Raw genomic sequence first — 20,476 nt, 5'->3', positions numbered from 1 at the left:
ATTGGAATTACTTGTTTGCCTGTACCGAAACACCTGACACTGATGGTAGACCCCCTCGATGTTTGTGTTAGAAACTAATTTTGCTCATCTCTGAAGATTAAAACTTTAAATGTGTCAATCATTTCTGCCCTAACCTGTAATGTTTTTTCTGATAAATCTGCCCATACCCTAATTCAGTTCTTTACACAATATCATGCATTTCATTTTATTCTTTTTTTCTAGGACATTGAGTATATTATATTTAAGAATACTTACTATTGTCAAATATATTTCAGGTCCTTCAGATCCTATACCTAAATATCTCAGGAATTGGGAAAATTCAAGTTTTGATTTTGTTCCATTCCCCAGATCACTTTCTTTGTCTTAACCATCAGGAATTTGCATAATTTAGAAAACTTGTTCATATGATTCTACCTCATTAGTCTCATTAGTCTTAGATGCTTTCTAGTTCTTTTGAATTTTAAATGATTTTTCAAGACAGGGTTTCTCCCTATGGCTGTCCCAGAACTCATTCTGTAGACCACGGTAGCCTAGACCACTCAGGGACCCAGTTGCTTCTGCCTCCCGAGTGCTGGGATGTAACACCACTGTTTTTCATTTGTCTGTTGTCATTTCCTAAAGCCTTAATTTTCACCTGATGGAACTTTTAAGAAGTTCTGTCTTTAAGATACTCTTTCTTCTGCTTGACCAACTCAATTGGCAGAGGAGCATGCTGCTGTCATGCATTTGACTTTGTGAGTTCTTCTGCCCAAAGTTAGTACTTCTGGAACACAATCTCTGTTCTCTTGTCGAGTTTCTCACTTGAATTGTGCTGTTTTTTTTTATATATATATATATATAAATTCTTTACATGTTTTTGCATTTCACAGACCTTTCATAGAATCCGTTTTTAAATGCTCGGTTAGACATAAAATGAATTTTGTTTGTTTGCTTCTTTGTTGGTAAAATATTTTATTCTCCCTTTGGGCTAGCACATGTCCTTACTTTTTATACTACTTGTTCTGATATCTGTTTATCTGTCAGATAAGTTGTTTAAATTGTAGAGGTTTCACAGTAAATAAATTTCTCCTAAAAATGCATTGTAGGGTGTGGATTTGGTTTCGGCTGGATGTCATGATAGAGTCTCTATGTAGCATCTGTGACTGCATTTGATAGTACTGGGAGCAGTGTATTCAGCAGTGTCTTAGTTAGGGATTTACTGCTGTGAACAGACACCATGACCAAGGCAACTCTTTTTTTGTTTTTTGTTTTTTGTTTTTTGTTTTTTGTTTTTGTTTTTTGTTGTTTTTTGTTTTAGGAAAACACTTGCAGTCCAGGTCCTTTATTTCCTTTGTGTACATTAGACCATGAATCCATATGGAGTGGGCCCCAGCAGCTCAGGCTCCTTCCCGTTAGTCCTCACAAAGTGGGCTTCTCTAGGTGGCGCAGGCTGACGCTTCAGCTGAACCCCGGTGCCCTTCTCTTTGGCTTCCTTTTTCTTCTGATCATTCTCCTTCACCTGCTTCAGGAAGCCGTCTCTGCTCTTCGAGTGCTTGATGTGCTCAATCTGCACATTGATCCTCTTGGCCAGAATCTTGCCTTTAATTTGCTTGTTTACAATGATGCCCCTGGCATGCTGGGTGACATTGTAGACTCTTCCGGTTTTGCCGTGGTAACACTTATTGGGCATTCCTTTTTGAATAGTGCCCATTCCCTTGATGTCTACAATATCACCCTTCTTGTAGATTTGCATGTATTTGGCCAAGGAACAACTCCATGTTTCCTAAAAGGTCTTGAGAACACATACCGAGTACCTCTCCTCTTTCCTTTTGTGTTACTGGAAGATGCTGCCCTGGTGGAAAGCCCAAGGCAACTCTTACAAGGACAATATTTAATTGGGGCTGGCTTACAGGTTCAGAGGTTCAGTCCATTATCAGCAAAGTGGCAGCATCTAGTCAGACATGGTGCAGAAGGAGCTGAGAGTTCTACATCTTCATCTGAAGGCCACTAAGGGAATACTGTCTCCCACATGGTTAGGAGGAGGATCTTAATTCCTATATCCATAATGATACACTTCTTCCAACAAGGCCACACCTCCAAATAGTGCCATTCCCTGGGTCAAGCATATTCAAACTATCACAAGCAGTAATTCAGAGGATCATTCACTTTGAAAAGCCATGAAGAGAAGGTACACACAATTCTGGGAGTAGAACACCCTTGTGATAGGAGCTTACAGTGTACATGTCTGTCTCTACACGCTGGTGTGGATATAACCACTCTAGTATGTCAGGCAGGTATACTGAAGCACACCTCACCTAAAACAGGGAGCAATCTATTATTCATGGGCTGGACAAGGGTCAACCTCTGGCCTTATGCATGCATGCTATAGTTTAAAAGGGTAGACACACAGCAAGGTGGAATGCTGCCCTGTATATATGTCAGCCTTTAAAGTATGTTGGGGTTAGGGATGCTGTAAATGTCTCCGGGCTGTATGCCCATTTAGTGCCTGCCAGTTTGTAAGTTACAAAAACGTTGAGTCAACACAGCACACAAGGAGACTTGAGCATTGGTATTTGTGGGAACATTGTTGGCTTTGGTCTCTTGCGGCACTCCCCAGCTGTAGCCTGTGAAGAAAGATGGAGTAGACGGAGGAAAGAATAGGTAGATGAGTAGTCAGCTATATTGAGCCACGGGTGTATGCTCTGTGGACACGAGCCTGTATTTACAGAGTCCACGATGCCTATAGCATCTCCTGTTAATAAAACTTACAGGAGCACCAACGCGCGTGTAGCCTATCATTCAGAAGAACATCCCATGCAGCACATGACTGTATTTCCTTTAAGCAAAAGTCGTTACGATGGGAAGAACTGGACTACGATATTAAATTTCACAAAAAAAATAATTGTGGATCTGCACGAAAGTAATCTGCCATTAAATAATGTAAAATGTGGAGATTAGATGGTATACTACACTCACGCTTACATTTTGGAAGAAAGGAAACTATTATTTGCTGACTGTACATGGGGGAAGAAGGGATAAGAAGTGTTGTACTGCAATGTTTTAAACAGCTGAGACTATAAAATTCAAATACAAAGAGTTCCAGAAATATGATAAAAATATTTGGGAGGAATATTAAATGTGAAACTCTGTTTGGATATCTACTTGGGATTGAATGTATATGTTCCCCTCGGATTCTTGGAGTGAAGCCTAAATCCTCAATGGGTGGTATTTGTAGGGTTTCTGGGAAAGAATTTACTGCCGTATATGAAGGACTCATACAGGGAATCATCGTCCTGATAGTCAAAAGCAAGCAAGCAAACAAACAACAGCAAAATAGACTAGGAATCTCTCACTGTACAACAGCTATGTACAAACCAGAAAGAGGGCCCTCAGTAGACACCAAGTCGGTAGCTGCATTGACTCAGAACTTTCTAACTCTTGGAGCTATGAAAAAAAAAAATATCACAACACTCCAGCCTGAACTCTCAACACATCTCCTGAAGAAATTGACCGAGTGGTTTGATGTATATTTTGAAATAAGTATATATTTGCTATTTCTTCATGTTTTGGTTTTGCCACCAACGTTCCAGCCTAGAGAAGGAAGGGTTCATCCACTCTCGCTCATAATGTTCTTGACAGCCTGTGCCTATGGACTTTGACAGAACATAATGGTTGTGCAAGTGAAGGGGAGATGATCCTTAATTGTAAGCAGAGTCAGGAAGATGGCAAGAACCAGATATCTCCAAGTTCCTTCTATAAGAGGGAGGTCTTCATAGTAGGACCTACCTCATAAAGCTTTTGGCATCTCCCAATTAGGGTCCAACCTCTAATGCATGAAACTTTGTTGAGGTTACTTCTTACACAACAGGAACTAGAAACACACAATATCTTGAGGATTTAAGTATTATTTAAAACAGTGGGATTAGACTAGCAAACCAGGCAAAGAGATTGACACTGAACAAAACATGAGAGGGATGTGCAATAGTGTAGAATGTAGTCCCCTAACAAGTAGAGCCGGGGCTGACTCTGCCTCTGTTGCCTCCCCTGAGATCCCTTTCTCCTAGCTGGGCTGCCTTGTCTGGTCTCCTTGAGAGGGGATGCACTTAGTCCTGCTGAGGCTTGATGTGCCTGGGCAGGGGTGGGGGTAGGGGTGGGCATTCCCTTCTCAGGAACCCTTTGTTAACCACACAATTCCGAAAGCAAAAGAAGCAGGTGGGGAGCTGTACCCTTCCGGTGTATTATTTTCAACCGTTTTATATCTCGAAACGTATTTTTATTCTGTCCTCTAGTTAGTCAGACTACAAATTTCAGAATGGCGTATTGCATATAACACCGACGTCACATGTTTGGAATATGTAATATGTAGACCTCTTGAACATAATCTTATTTTGAGGGGTGGTTTCTGTATCAGAATAAAATGCTGAAGCAACACTCCTTCTCATAAATAGGGCATACGTATTCATCTATACCAAAACGTATTTGTGACTATACCATGTCATCAGAGGCCCGACAGCTTAACACCAGGAGAAAGCACACGCTTCAAGACAGTCCTACATAGGGCAGGTGCACTCACACAGTTATACATGTGGACAAGACATCCACACATGAAAGAAAAAAATAAAGGAAAAAAATTTGTTTCAATAAGAGTAAGATACTATTGGGCTAAACTGAAGATTTCCATTCTGGCTCTCAAGTAATTAAAAGCATCAGTCCGTCAGTCAGGACCTGTTTGCCTCAGTACCTGGGCAGGGGTTATCTAAATCCACTGATCTTGGATTTCCTTTAGAGTCCCCACAGGCTGATGCTTTGTCTTTTTCTTTTCCCCCTTGATTTATTTACATATTTGCAACCTCCTCCCTTCTTTCCTCCTAGTTCCACCCTCTCAACCCTCCCCCATGTCTCCTTCCCCTTCTCTTCTGTGAAGGGAATGCCTGCCCCCATCCCCAGCCTGCACCCCAAGCCCTGGCACATCAAGTCTCAGCAGGACTAAATGCGTCCTTGCCCACTGAGGCCAGACAAGGCAGCCCACCTAGGAGAAAAGGGTTCTGAAGGGAGGCAACAGAGTCCTAGTCAGTCCCCCTCTATCTGTTAGAGGACCCGCATGGAGACCTCACTGCACATCTGCTACATATATGTAGGGGGCTAGGTTTAGCCCATACACATTCTTCAGTTGATGGTTGGAGCCTCCCACAAGGGTCCAAGTGAGTTGACTCTGTCTGTCTTCTTGTGGTATCCTTGACCCCTCTACCCTCTCAATCCTTCCTCCCACTCTTCCACAAGATGCCCAGAGCTCTGCCTGATGTTTGTATGTTCGTCTTTGCATCTATTTCCATCTGCTGCTGGATGAAGCCTCTCAGAGGACAGATATGCTAGGCTCCTGTCTACAAGCACAGCAGAGTATCATTAACAGTGTCAGTCTGCACGAGGAAGGTACACTTCACCAGATGGCATCTGATGGCTGCACTCCTCTATAACTCAACAGAACACTGTTTATAGATTTGCCTCTTTTTCTGAATTTTTTTTCTGGGCTCCAAGAATATTGTTTATGTGAATGTTTTTTTTTTTGAGAATTTTCTTGTGCCCCTAAAATGTGTGCATGTATGCATATAATAACGGTTGAGAAAAGGGGATGCTATGAATTTTAAAGAGAGCAAGGAGTACATGTATATGGGAGGGTACAGGAGGAGGGAAGGGAATGGAGAAATTGTATAATTACATTTTGCAATCTCAAAAAGAAAAGGGAAAGAAACCGGGGATTTTACAGCCGATAAATTAAGTCATTTGGTTGAAATGACAGCAAAAGAGTTGTTTTCAAAGGTACTGTTTGTCCTTCAAGCAATAATTAAAGAAAAACTTAGCTCTATTAGAGCTACTAAATTGAGCATGTATCAGCAAATGAATGGATAAATGCCATCCCTTGCTATCTGTCCAAAGTCAACATCATTCAGTTATTTAGCCTGAGGTCAGTGGACAAGCAAACATCAGTCAGCATCTTCTGGGTACCAAGCTAGTGAGTTCTTGGATCTTCCCAACACCCACTGGGAGTTCTGCCTCTCTCTGCGTCCACTCCAGCATTGCCCTCCATAGGTCTGCATTTCTCTTACCCCATGTATAAGCGCTGGGGTTTCACACACTAAGTAATGCTGTCCTGATAACTCTTTATCAAGGGAGAATGATAACATCATCTCTAGATGTCCTTCCCGGATTATTTCACAAGGATCTGAAAACCCTGCATTTGAATTAACTATTTTCATTTGCCCTTTGCTCCCTGGTACCCAGTAGGCAGACCAGGCAGAGGTTTATCTGTACTGTTCATGACTGAGCTTCCAGTGTTTGACATTGGTGGAAAGCTTCATAAATATAAGGCTAGCAAAGGAGCAAATACGGCATTCATTATTTTCCTTTTTAAAACTTGCGTATTGTGCCTCAGAATAGATGATAACCAGGGATAAACATAACAGCTTTCTCCAGAGCCCCCCAGTGGATTCCAGGTCCCATGAAGATACGGCACATTTGCTATTTATTACATACAATTGTTACCACACTTTTCAAAAATCTTGAAAAGGGGGGGCCAATTTTTCCCCTGGATTTATGAAAGATAAATATATTAAAAGCATTTTCAAGGAGGAAGAGTGATTCTTACCTATCACATGAAAAATGAGTAAACTTTCTGTTTTCAAGAAAATAGGAGTCACTAATTAATTATCTCTAGACTTAAAAAGCCACAGCCTTCAGTCAGGTAGAACACAGAGTACTCTGGTAGAATAAGGATAGGATTGGGAGCGTAGCTGCAGTCCTGCCTTTTCATCTACACATAAAATTCCCGTGAGCCTTAGACAAAATTGTAACTTATGAACGCCACAGAAGGTTGATGTCAATAAAGTCATACAGATCCCACCCTCACTAACATAGAGGTTAGTCACTCCTGCATATTAAAGGATTCACAGGTTGGCCTGTGAGAGAGCACAATGGGTAGAGGTGCTGCCACCAAGTCTGATGACGAGAGTTAGGTACCCAGGAGTAGGAAACTTGTCCTCCACACTCATGCCTGGTCACGTATGACCCTAAATATATTTGATATATAACATATACCAATATATAATATGTTAATATATATGTCAGCATATAATATGTTATATAAATATAATTTATATAAGTCATGAATTTATATAACATATACACAAATTAATATATTTATTAAATATGAATAATTATATATTGATATATTATAATATATAATATAGTTAGTTTTATACATATATCATATATTTTGATATGTCATATATATATATGTGTGTGTATATATATATATGATTCAATACCTTGAGGTGGGAGTATAGCTCAGTGGCAGAGTGCTTAGCAGACAGAGGGCCCAGGGTTCTATTCCCAGCAGCGCAAATAAAAGATTCATGATCGATCAAGTCTTAATAATGTTTACACAGAATACCTGTTTCAGAATTTATATCTTTGCAATTTTAAAAACTTAAAGTGATAACCTGTCCTGGAAAAAGAAAGGAAAAAGAGCAGCAAACAAGAGGAAAGCAAGCTCACCTAAAAGCCAATGAGCAAACACAACGGGGTTTGGGAACAGGGACAAGGAAGCAAGTAGCAAACGTTTTAGTGTCACAGCAAAGGGAATAGTCAATGAGTAAAGTGACTTTTATGAAATTTGCTGTAGTTAACGTCATAAAATTTAGAACTATATATCACATTAAGATAGAACGTTCCCTAGGTTTTCCTTATATTTTTCTGTATATGTTTCATTTTCTTTGTATGGGTGTGCATACAGCATAGCATTTACCTGACGGAACAAGGCCTGGGCCTTGAAGAGATAAACACTTTGTTAAGTTAGCTGAGGGCTGATCATTGTGAGGGTGTAAGAGCAGAACCTGGGCTTGCTGCTAAACACTATTTACTGCTCTCCCGGAAGTAAGTTCAAGGAAAGAACCTGGCGCAGTCATCCGGATACGGCAAGCACTTCAAAAGGAGCCAGTGGGATTTGCCAATGGGCTAGACTGGGAGTGAGGCTATGTGACTGAGGTGGAAGTAAGAGAAATGTGTCAGCCCGAGAAGGGAAAAGCATGCAGGATGTAGGGATAGAAGATGAGCGGAGACAATGAGGGCATTGCTCCTCTCTGAGATGTGAGGCAATGAAAGTAATGGGTTTGTTTTATTACCCTTCCATTTATTCATTTGTGTCTATAGTGGGTCGTATGATCATCCGCATTCTATAGTACAATAGAATGGTCAGAGGACACATTGTGCAGTACTCATAGAGTTGACTACTGCAGGAGCCAGTTATGTTCTTGCACCATGTAGCTCCTGGGCCATGTAGGCTCTCTTGCATGTACCTTGACTCCCAGCCATGTTGCTAGCCCAGCAACAGACTCTTCATTAGTTTTATAAATGAGGCAGATACAGAAGAATATGAATCACAGAGGTGAACTGGCCATGCGTGAGGCAGATTAGATAGAATCTTGTCATTCTATGGTTGTTTGTCACAAACTGAAGTGTAGCTATAGAGATGTTCCTAGAGACTGGGAGCATGTTGTCCTGTAGGAGTTTCTAGTTATGGCTGTTCTGTGGCTATTTAGAAGGATGTTACACATTCTGGTCATATGTCATGTCAGATAGGTTGACCAACCAGTAGAAATAGCTTCCCTGTCCACTGTCCTGTTCAGGATTGCATGTTGAACCGCAATTGTCTCATATACTTATTATATTACCAAAATCCAGTAAACACCACTTTCCTGTGTCCTCTGACTCTAAGGCACAACCTGGACTAACTGGTAACTTTCCAGGGCGCAGCCTGGTATCTAATCAGTAACAGACAGTAGCTGTGTCTGACCAGTGACAGATACAGTTCGTCTCAGCCTGAGTACACTCCCCTCTCCATAGAATAAGATCAGAGAAGTCCCTTGACATCCTTCACAAGTTATATAGGTAACGTTTAATGTACCTCTTTACATTTCAGACATAGATACTTAAAAAGAGCCATTTATTGACTTATAGAAATTAACTTTTATTATTATTACATCCCCCTGACCCCCCCTCACGCACACATAAAATTCTTTTTACTGTCAGAAAGTACAGGTACATGTCAGAAAATGCAAGGTTCAATATAAAACACTTTATCCAATCTCTTGACAGTAGGCCATACTTTGTTCCTTAACACTAATAGTTTGAACATTCTGTAACTAGTTTGTAATTGAATTATGTTTTCTTCTCCGAAGGCAACTGATCGAGAGGGAGACCCAATCACATATGCCATCGAGAATGGAGACCCTCAGCGAGTTTTTAATCTTTCAGAAACGTAAGTTACAAGGGAATGATTAATACTTGATCGCCCCCTGTTAATGTCAAGCAGCATGCTGTTAGCAAGAGGATAGACTTTCAGCTGTTCGTAGTTTGATTTTTACATTTTTTCCTATGAATGTTAATGAGCACTGGGGGGGTAATTCTAAACTCAAAACCTTTCCCCGGGGACTATTTGTTTATCTTAAACAATTGCAGGAAGTAAAATCCACTGAGGTGGAAAAATTTCACTCACAGGCAAATCCTGGGACTAATTAGACGCCTGTAAAGTTGTCAGCAGCTCATAGTGACTAGGGCATTTCTTTAAGAGCACAGCATAACTCATTCATTTGAAGAGAGGCTTGGCAACCGGGCTTGATACATCTCATCTAAGATGCAATACAATCGAAACACCATTTTGGCCTTTCTGTTCTCAAGTCACTGGAGATGACATTCGAGAAAATGGTTAATGTATAGACATCACCTGCTTCTATTCTGCACCTTGATGACAGTAAAACTATTAAAAGAGCAGAACTGAGAAACTGCATCTACTGCTAGTGTCCCCTCTCACTGACTGAAAGGAATAGCAACTTAGTCACAATAGGATGGCCACTGCTTCTGTCTCTAGAACATTTGGTTCTTAAGTGGGCCATGTGTGGGTCTGTTAATCTTACAACAAAACAATTTTACATAGAGTAGGACTTAATGAGAAAAAGTCAAGCCATTTCAGAAAGCCATAGGTAGTCAGTTAACAGTTTCTTCCACCTCTCTGGATTAAAAGAAGGATACATAATTTCTCCTTAAGGAGAGAAAGTCTTAACTATTTGAAATGTCTTCCACAGATACATTAAAATCATAAGTTGGACACAGTTTATAATTCCAATTAAAAGTAAAACTATGTAAAGGGCTGTTCATTGGAACTGTAGCAGTGGTAGGGTAAGAATCCACACCAAGACTGAGCTATAAATCCAGAAACACCCTAGCACTTAACAAATGGGGCTAGAATCCATGCTATCATGAGAGCTACCCTCTTAGCAAGTGGGTGTTGGCCACAGTGAGAAAAAATGAAGTCCAGTCTTCACACCATTCTTAAAAATTAATTGAAAATGGGTTGCAGGTCAAAATGAGTAAGACTTCAGAACTCTTAGAAGGAAAAGCTTACCACACGAATTAAGCACTGTGCCGTCTACACATGTAGAACAAAATTCTCGTCCACTGAAACTCATCCACAAATTCCAAAAGAAATATGTCTCAAGAGGCAACATCCATTAAAATGAAAGGCCACCTACACAATTATATAAAATACTTTAGGTAATGTATATGATAATAATCCTATAACAAAAATACGTTAAAACTCAAAAGGAAAAAGAACCTGATTAAAAATAGACAAAGATTTGATGAGACATTCTTCTTCCCCATTTATTCCCTTTCCACCCTGCCTCTCTCTGTGTGTACACATGTGTGTATGTGTGTGAGTGTGTGTACATGTGTGTATATGTGTGTAAATGGTAGGCAATATAGCAAATGCAAATTAAAGCTCTAAAGATGTAGAAGGAGGTCCTGTCCAGTTAAAAAGAACAGGAAAAGCGAGAAGGAGCCAAAACCTGGAAACACTGGAGCCCTCACAGGTTTCTATGTAGCATCTATGCCTTAGAAAGTTACAGATTGTCTCCACATGTTAAATATAAAATCCATGTAACTAATTATCTCCATGTCTACTCAGCAGAACTAAAGTTGGACCTTTGTGTAAAATATGAAAAATAATCCTCATTGCAAACATGTGTACAGACAGAATAGAAACGGCTCACGTATCCCTCCACTAATGAGTAAGAGGTGTTGTTAAGCTACGCAATGGGTTATTATTATTCATTGATAAAAGGGAATAAACAGCTGGGACACAAGTCAGTATGGACATACCTTGAAAACACATATATAAAGATATTAGCTCATAATTAATCCAAAATTATCAGATAATTCTATTTCCATTTCTTGAAAATACACAGAAAGAGCACATGCATGCACACGGGGACATATGAGCATTGGCATGCACACACACACACACACACACACATACACACACATACGCACAAACACAGACGCACACAACTCGCTGACACACACACAAACATACACACAGACACATACACAGAGACACACACACACAAACATGGACACAAGCACACAACTCAGACACAGACACACAGATACAGACATACATACAACTCACTAACACACAGACATGCACACATGCATGTGCACATGTACATGCACACACACACACACACACACACACACACAACTCCTCATGGGGGAAAGTCGGGAAATAATGAGAGTGAACAGGATCTATTTAGCATGGCTCTTTTCATCTTTCTATTTAGCAGATGTATCTGTTCCCCCCTTTGCTTTGTATGTCTGCACGGTATTACACTATGCACACAGACCACAATGTCTTTACTCTTTCATTAGTGGGTCTTTGAGTGAAATTTATCCGGCTTGGTTATTGACCCTGTGGTACATATAGGTGTGTATTCAAGTACATGAGTCGGGCTTGTTTGCTTTGACTGTATACATAGAGGGATAATTGCTGGGGCACATTGTGATTTGGTTTCTTAATTATTTGAGGAATTGCTGAATGCTTTCATCAGGGTCTGAATCATTATATCCTCAGCACCCAATGACAAGTTTCTGAACCATTTTGCCTTCTCACTGGCAACGTAGGAGGATTCTAATCTCCCCGTAATACTGTTAACAGCGACTTTTCTTCTTTGACCGTAACTCTCAGTAGGTGTGAATTGGTAGTTCTGTGTGGCCTTTATTTGCATGTCCCACGTGAATACATAATGAAGCTGAACACCTCCATGAACCCATTCCCCAGATACTTTCCTTGGGAAACCATTGGCTTAGGCCTTTGTTACTTACCTGAGTCCCCTCTTGGTTAGTTGTGTGAGTCCCGTAGGGTTCTGAAGCCACATGCTTGCTGGATACAGAATGTCAAAACATCTTCTTTATCGTCTTCCCACTTCCTTGATGATGCTATCTGATGCAAAATTTTATACTTTTGATAAAGTCCAATATAATTCCTCTATCTTTGCTTGGTATGTATCTGGCATCTTCTCCCATAAAGGCACTGCTGAATCCAAGTTGTAGTAGTAAATATTAAACAATTACGAATGGTTCCAGGCACCAAGCCACACTACTTCCTGCTACTCTCTGTCCCAGCAGTCTCCCCACCTCCATGGGTAGTCCCATGCAATGGTCCTTACCTTGCGGCTCTCTGCTGTGGACTCTGCTCACATTCCCAGCAACCCAGTAAAATCAAAACTCTAGAGGCTTGTAATTTATTAATCAGATTTATATCAGTAAATTCTCACTCCATAAAATATCCACATAATAAACTCAGAACCAATTGATATCGATATAAGCTGCCCACCTAGATAAGACAAGTTGTCCTGTAGTTATCCATCCCTCATAAGATATTCATAGCTACCTGTCGCCACTTAAAGCTGCACAGAGCTGGGTCGTCCTTCTCCTCCGCCATCTTGGTTCTTCTCCTCTTCTCTTATCTCTCTGCCTTTTCAAAAACTCTGCCCCTGCCTTTCTTTTTCACTGCCTAATCACAGGCCTTGCCTTATCTTGTGCCTACCCTCACCTGCATATAGACATCAAGCCACACCAAGTCATCAACATTGTCCGTGGTGTTTGGTTTCACTTCCTACAATTATATGATTAACACATTTGAGTGAATTATTGCATGCCTTTGAGTAGAATCCTTCAAACGTATTGTATATAGAGTTCAGTTTTCACACAATGGTTGGTTTAACATACATTTTCCTGTCGAGTGGTTTCGATACCTTTGTTGAAACTTTGCCATAGACATAACAAGTCAATTCAGTTTTGTTCGCTGGATATTCCAACCCTGTTCGTGATGCTCAGGAGACCATCCTGTAAACTGTGTGCTAGGTTCTTCTCCTAGGATCGTGAGGATCAGGTGTGCTTGGTGTCTGGTGACAGGGTGCTTTCTCACCTTCGGTCATTTTAAAGAGCACCTGGTGCTTTTCTTCCTTGTATGAGTTCAAGTAAGAGAAGTGAAGTGCTGAATGCCATTTCTTGGAGCCATTTCTTAGCAAGCGTTAGATAGGACAGCTGTAATCCATTGTGGAAAAAATATAGGTGTATACATACGTAGAGTCTAGAGCATGAGTTCTCTTTACACTCTCGAGACCAATGGTTCTCAACCTTTCTCACACTGTTAATTAAAACCCTTCAAAACAGCCCCTTGTGTTGTGGCAATCTCCAACTATAAAATTATCTTTGCTATTTCGTAACTGTAATTTTGCCCCTGCTATGAGTTGTAAAGTGAAGATCTGGTACGCAGAATTATCAGATATGTGACCCCTGCCCAAGGGTCATTTGAACCCTGAAGAGGTCGCACACACTCACAAGTTGAGGACCATTGTTCAAGACCAATGTGAGCCCGAGAGAATAGAAGCAAAAAAAAAAAAAATAGCACCCATCATTGTTAACTTGCCTTTGTCTCCTTTGCACCGTCATTTGGATTCCGTACATATCTGACCGTCATAGTTCCATCCAACGTGGGTCTGACTCTGGCTGCTTTGAAGCTCTGATGCTCTGTGGGAGAGGTGCTGTCTTAGAATTGCCCCCTTCACGACTGCCTTCACTTCTGAGTGGTGTTTTTTAGTTCTGTGAAAATTAGCACTATTAATGGGGTTATCAGAATCAATGCTCATGTACCATGCAAAGATTTTATTGGATTGATTGGTTGATTGCACTCCTAGTTCGGGACATCTTTCCTGGCCTGGTGGCCTCCACCAACTTGTGGGAATATTCCCCCTGGCCAGCTTTATCATGAGAGATGTTCATATTTTCCATGGACATATCCTTCTGCTCTGAATACTCAAAGACACTACCTTTCATTCCCTTGACAACTCACCATCATCTGCTTCCACCATTGAGGCAGAAGGCATGTAGCCCTTCTTCTCTGTTGTGCTTTATAAAAAAAGAAAAAGAAGCCAGGGAAATGTTTGGTAGAGGTGCAGTATAGTGGAGGGCGGAGGTTGCCTCTGTGGGGCCCATGCTGAGGCATCCCTTTTCCCTGAGGTACCAGCCATATGACGGATATATTAGAGAAACAGAGTTCATTTAGAGCATGGGGAGGGGAGTTGAGGGGGTAGAGGAGGCAGAGAAAGACAGAGAGAGGTAAGGGTAGTAGAGGCTAGCCATGAGCACGTGGAGAGAGAGCGGGAGGGGAATGAGGAGAGAAGGGACAGAGGAGGAAGAAGGTAAAAAGAGAAAGAGAAGAAAGAGAGGAGGGGGTAAGCAGTCCCTTTTACAGTGAGTCAAGCACACCTGGCTGTTGCCAGGTAACTATGGGGCAGAGCCTAGAAGAAACACCAACATTCTCCATCATCATATAAATAAGAAAAAAATAGTTATTTATGTAAAAACTGACCCAAGTCAGAAAGTCTAGTCACTTTGCAAGTTCATGCCCAAGGAGAGTTACAGAGGAGTGAAGCAGAATGAGAACAGAAATGATTCATTTTTTTTTCTATATTGAACATGGCTAGGTTGACAGACTCCCCATTTCTCAAGTTGCTTCTAAGTACATTTGAAAAACCTAAACTGCCTTCCTTTTCTATGAGTGTTATCACAGGATGAGATTACGTGCGATATTTGCAGTGTCCAGGGGTGACACAAACCTGAGTACTGTCAACGTGTTCTGGAGGTGGTGTCCAGTTATTTTGACTAAACAGTTTTCAGTCTGCGCTTTGCAGTGCTGTCGCACGCTCTGAGAACTCCCAAAGTCCATATCATCGACAAAAATTCAACCAGATGCGTTACCATGCCAGTGCCTTTGACTCTGTGCTCACTGCTCCTTGTAATGGGTATCATACAAATTCTAGTCTCTGGATGACGCACTTACGTCAAAACAGAGTCTACGTATCAATCAGAAGCAAACTAAGTTTTCCTACTTGATAAATACTCAGTGTTTTATTAAATTAAAGTAAATGTTCTTTACAGTGGGCATTGGATGGAAATGGCATTTGCAACACGTCTAATGGAAAACCCCAAAACACATGTTGAGCTTATTTTGAATTCTAATTTGTTAAAAAATATTACATTGGCGAGAAGTATGCCGGGAAGATATTTATTCTGGGTAGTAAGGAGTAGAATTAAATAATTCTAAGAATGAGAATTTACCCAGCTATTGTTTGGAACTTAGTATGCACACTTTGAGAATCCCTCTAAATTTAGAAAAATAAGAATATGATACAATTTCTAAAATAGCCACCATCATTTATTTAAAATTATGAAATGAGCAGATGAACACTAATTATCATCTATTACAAAGTGTAAACTACACAATTTGATTCTTTCTTACAAAACGGTTGTAAACTTAAATGCGCTTATGAAAATAAAAAGAAATATTAATACCTTGGCACATAGTCTACAGATTTAATATCTCTGAATTATCTGATTTTGCGTAAGTTCTATTAGTGGCAAGTGCCAAGGAAACTGAGCGTTGTCACAGAACTTGTGTCAAAGGGACAGAAAGCCTTCCACCTCCAGCATGAGTGTTTTGCAAGGAACAGAAAAACAGTGTCTGCTCTTTATAAAGCACAAACTCTTGACTGAGAATTACAGTGTTGCTGGGAAATGCTGGGAAACAAAGGAGCGTTTACTTTGAAATGGCGATACACGCGGCAGGTATCTTTCTCCCAGGAAGGAATTAGGTGTGGTGATTTCGTTTTTTTTGCTTGATTTTCCACTAGAATGGGGAGAATCATCACTGCGATCCCATCTGGGTTTACAGCTTCCTATTATTGCTAAGTCACTCGACAGCTTTAAAGAGCCATCCCCGGTCTCAACATGAGTCCTAGAATCCCACTTCAATACTCAGTTTATGATTATAGAGAGCGGATAAAAAAAAAAAAACATCAAAAATAGCTCTTCCCAATAGACCGCCCTCCTCTGCTTTCTACATATGTAAGAGAAAACATGCAATTTTGATTTGTGGGGAGGAATGCCAACCAATGGGAGAGGGGGATAAGCTAAGGTAAGGGGCGAACAAGAGTGAAGGGAAGAGGTGGAAATGGGGAATGAGATGGAAGGAGGAAGATGGGGAGGGGGAGGGGGGGAGGAGGGGGAGGAGGAGGGGAGGGAAGGAGGGGGAGGGGGAGGAAGAGGAGAGAGAACTGCTCTGCAGGGAATCTTCCTATCCAATTCAGAAAGGGGAAAAAATAAAGCTTGCGTGACACTGTTTTTTTGTTTCTTTCTGCCTCTAGCACAGGGATTCTCAGCCTAGGGAAGGCTCTAGATCGAGAGAGCACGGACCGCTACATCCTCATCGTCACAGCCTCAGATGGCAGGCCAGATGGAGTAAGTGTTACCACAGGGACGGGGAAACCAAAGAGTCCTGCATCCCTACATCTCTAAAATGTGTTACAGCCATAGTAGCCCTTAGCCACCCAGGACGAAATGCTCCTTTCTCAAAGGCCTTTCTTAACAGATGGACCCACACTCTGGAAACCGCCCTGGTACCTCAGCCTTTGATTTGAGGAACAGACCCTCGTAATCAGACTCTTACTATTTGGTTACAACTCCCAGGGAATCTGAACTGAGATCTTTCTCTAGAAGGCATCACACTGGGTCAGTCAGAAGCCGCGTGAGGGTGCATTCTGCGGCTTTCTGGATTAAACGTCCTCCGCTGAGCACGATTCTTGCTGAGACGGTACCGTGACAGGTTGTGTGGATGAATACTTTAAGTGCATAGAAAAGTAGATCAATTGAGGCCATAGGTTTGATCACGGGTTACTTGGGATCTGACAAAATCTGAATGATCTCCGCCTTAAGCTGCCTGTAAATTTAGAGGGGTAAATTCCATTTCCCACTTTCTCTAGACCTCGTCGTCAGGCTTAAGAATAAATAAATTGATTTCACCATTCCAGAATTATTTTTATTTGCTTGCTTCGTTTCTTTCCTTTCTTTTAAACTTAGGTGTTTGAACCCAGAGCCTGGCCTGAGCCTCTCCCACACAGATCACAACTACAACAGTCTAGAATTAAAACTCATCTACCTATCCTCTTTCAATTACTCTGGTCACAGCTTCCGCATCTGAATTTCAAAGCCTTGTAGTGTTTCTGACGTTGTAGTACTTCATTCACTAATTTTGGTTTTGATTTCTATTTTATTCTTCCATGTGTGCATGCGTGTGCAGATGTGTGTGCAACTGTGTGGTTGCATGTAAGTACACAAGTTCAGGGCAGAGGTCAACCTCAGGCCTTGGCTTGGGAGCTGTCCACCTTGCTCTATGAGGCAAAGTCTCTCAATGGGAACTGGGATTTCAGATGAAGATGGCAGGCCATGGAGCCCCAGGACCTGTGTCTCAGTACCTCTAGCACAGGGATGCCAAAGCGAAAACACACAAGCTTATAGCAACATGCTAAGCTTTTGATGTGGATTCCTCGTGCTTGCAACACACGGACTTCACACACGGAATCATCTCCACAGCCCATGTTCTTGGCTCCTTTAGTCAACTGCTTATGTGTCAGCTCCACAAAGTTGCTAGGAGCAATTCCGAACCCATGAGATAAATACATGAAGGTCAGCGGGTTCAATAGTAATTCACCCAGTTTCCTTGAAACGACTCCTTTGCTCTTGGGTGAGCGGAAGAGAACGTGTTTCTAACATTTACATCCTAGGGCATTACTGAGAAAAATCTGCCAAGATGAAAACATGTCAAATTAATATTTAATATAATAACCTTCATAAAAATAAAAGTAGAGATAATTGGTCATAAAAAAATCTCCCCTGAAAACACTTTGGGCTTTTGGAAGAGTTTGATAAGGACTTTGCAGAAAATAAAACACACAGTTCAAAGAATATGAGACAAACGGTCGCCTGGAGGAAAACAGCTCAGGGTGGATTTTATGCACAGAACATGTCTGATTTGTAGCTTGCCAGTGTTACATGACGGTGCAGGGGTCAGACTCTCGAGAAGGAACCTGGAACTTGACTCTTGATTAAACATTACTGAGTCTCCTGGCCAGCTATTAGCTGAGCGGGGGTGCTAAGGAAATGGAGGAGGAGTTATTTAAATGACCATTTAAAAGGCATAATTAGAGTGATGTGACATTTAGGCATCAGGAAAAAGCAGAGGCTACGCATAGCCTCGGGGTAAGTCACAGTGTCATTTGGAAACTAACAGCTGAGGATATTTAAGGTCTATCCTTAAAAATAAAATGCCTTAGACAGGGAAGAGACCAGCCAGCATGTCTAGTGTCTGGACCAGGCACCATCTGCTAAGCTCATCCATGCAAGCTGCATACCACAGCTACTCTGTTACAACAGGGCCTTTCTGTCACTCACCCGTGTTTCTCAGCTCTGCTTTCCCGGTCACAGCCAGTCTAGGTTTCCATTTTCTCCTTCTTGCCTCATTAAGACCTCATTCAGCTTTAAAAACGCATTGCTTTTGGGTAAGTCCTCGACTGTTTTCAAAAGCTTGTATTGAAAATATTGAAGTCTTGGATTTTTATCCAATTATATCTCCTTTGAATAATTTGATCATATATATTATATATTTGATCTATCTATATCTATATATCTCTATGTATATATACATATATATACATACATATACATACATATATACATACATATGTATATATGCATACATATATACATACATATATATACATAGAGATATATAGATAGATATAGATAGATCAAATATATAATACATATATAATACATATATAATACATATATAATACATATACATATACATATACATATACATATACATATACATATACATATACATATACATATACATATACATATACATATACATATACATATATGTGGGGAAGGTTGTATACTTGAGAATGCAGATCCTGAGGAGTCCAGAAAAGAGCATTAGATTCCCTGGTGCTGAAGTTACAAAGTTACAGGCAGTTCTGAGCTATCCTATGCCGATGCTGGAGCTGAAGTCTGGACCTTGCCAAAAGCAACAAATGTTTTAATCTGTGGAGACTTCTCTCCAGAGCCTGGAAATACATTTTCACAGTAGCCTGTACAGCCAGGACCCGAAGAACAAATGATACGATATATCCTAATGTATTCTGTGGTCTAATGACACTTTTCTTACTGAACGTTTTTAACTTAAATTTTTTTTGTGCAGCCATAATAAAAAAAAAAGGCTTTTAAAATCAATAATCACGAAGTTTAAAATAAGTGAATAATGAACATGAACCAGGGGTACTTAAATTATCTACATAAAAAAATAAGTCAAATGTAATCTGTATGAAATAAATTGCCAGGGCAAATTTATTTTTTAATGAAAGTCCCCTGTCTCACTGAACAGTGGTGGGAAAATAGAGACTACTCACACCGTATTTCTCATTAATTTTAGAGAGGATGTTTTTGAAATTTAATTTGACTTTTTCTAATTTTCCTTTTCTATCTTCATTCAGAGAAATTAGAAACCTTAGGAAGCTAACTGTGGTTTATTTATTATAAATATGTAGATTTCATTAACTATCATAGGCACATCATTTTCACATAATAATAACTGCATCCATTTAGAGTTCCTACTCACTTACGAGCTTGCCAAGGTGGGGCTGGAATAGGTTTTGATGGAAAGTCTTGTGTGTGTTGGTATTTACCCAATTACACTTTATATCGTGTGCTTCAAGTAACCACTTGTCCGTCCTCGGACCCTTGCTTCTATTTTCCTTTGAAGGGCTTTACATTTGCTCTGTCCTTTTAAGAAATGTGTGTGTAGCACTTCTTAGTTCTGAACCAAGCCCAGTCCAACCAAACCACACTAAAATAAAACTTGATCTGAAAACCTGGGCAAACAGTGTTATAGGTTCTTGGATATAAGTTGATCACCACAGATTCTCTTCTCTATGGCGATCCTTCACGTGCATAGAATGTGCCTACCATACCTAGGGTGGCTCAAAGTGTCAGGGCTGGATGGGGTGAGGAGAGGGAACTTGTACTCTGCCTCTCCTCCTCCCGTTATCCCCAGATGAACCTTTTCTCTGTCTCGCCATTAGCAATGATACTCTTTTTTTTTTATTATTATTTTCTCCCTTGGAAAGTCTTCCAGCACAGCCTCAGGAAGGACATTTTTTTCTAAATCACAAAGGAAATCCAGTGACCTGAATAAGACTCCTCA

The 20,476-nt window shown here is 40.6% G+C and overlaps 1 protein-coding gene across 6 annotated transcripts in view; it reads left to right on the top strand.

Moving 5' to 3' along the window:
- The window catches only part of Pcdh15 (protocadherin related 15), an 827,095-nt gene that overhangs the window by 544,280 nt on the left and 262,339 nt on the right, over positions 1-20,476 (top strand). For all 6 annotated transcript variants that reach the window (XM_087598371.1, XM_087598373.1, XM_087598372.1 and 3 more), the window contains 2 exons: positions 9,213-9,292; positions 16,578-16,671. In XM_087598371.1, coding sequence (XP_087454497.1) covers positions 9,213-9,292; positions 16,578-16,671 — 174 coding nt within the window. The remainder of the gene's footprint in view (positions 1-9,212; positions 9,293-16,577; positions 16,672-20,476) is intronic.

The sequence above is a fragment of the Rattus norvegicus genome, chromosome 20 (assembly GCF_021556685.1).
Source record: "Rattus norvegicus strain SHRSP/BbbUtx chromosome 20, alternate assembly SHRSP_T2T, whole genome shotgun sequence".
Classification (NCBI taxonomy): Eukaryota; Metazoa; Chordata; class Mammalia; order Rodentia; family Muridae; genus Rattus; species Rattus norvegicus.
The sequence above is the reverse complement of the archived record's forward strand: the minus strand, read 5'-3'. Positions and strand labels throughout refer to the sequence as shown.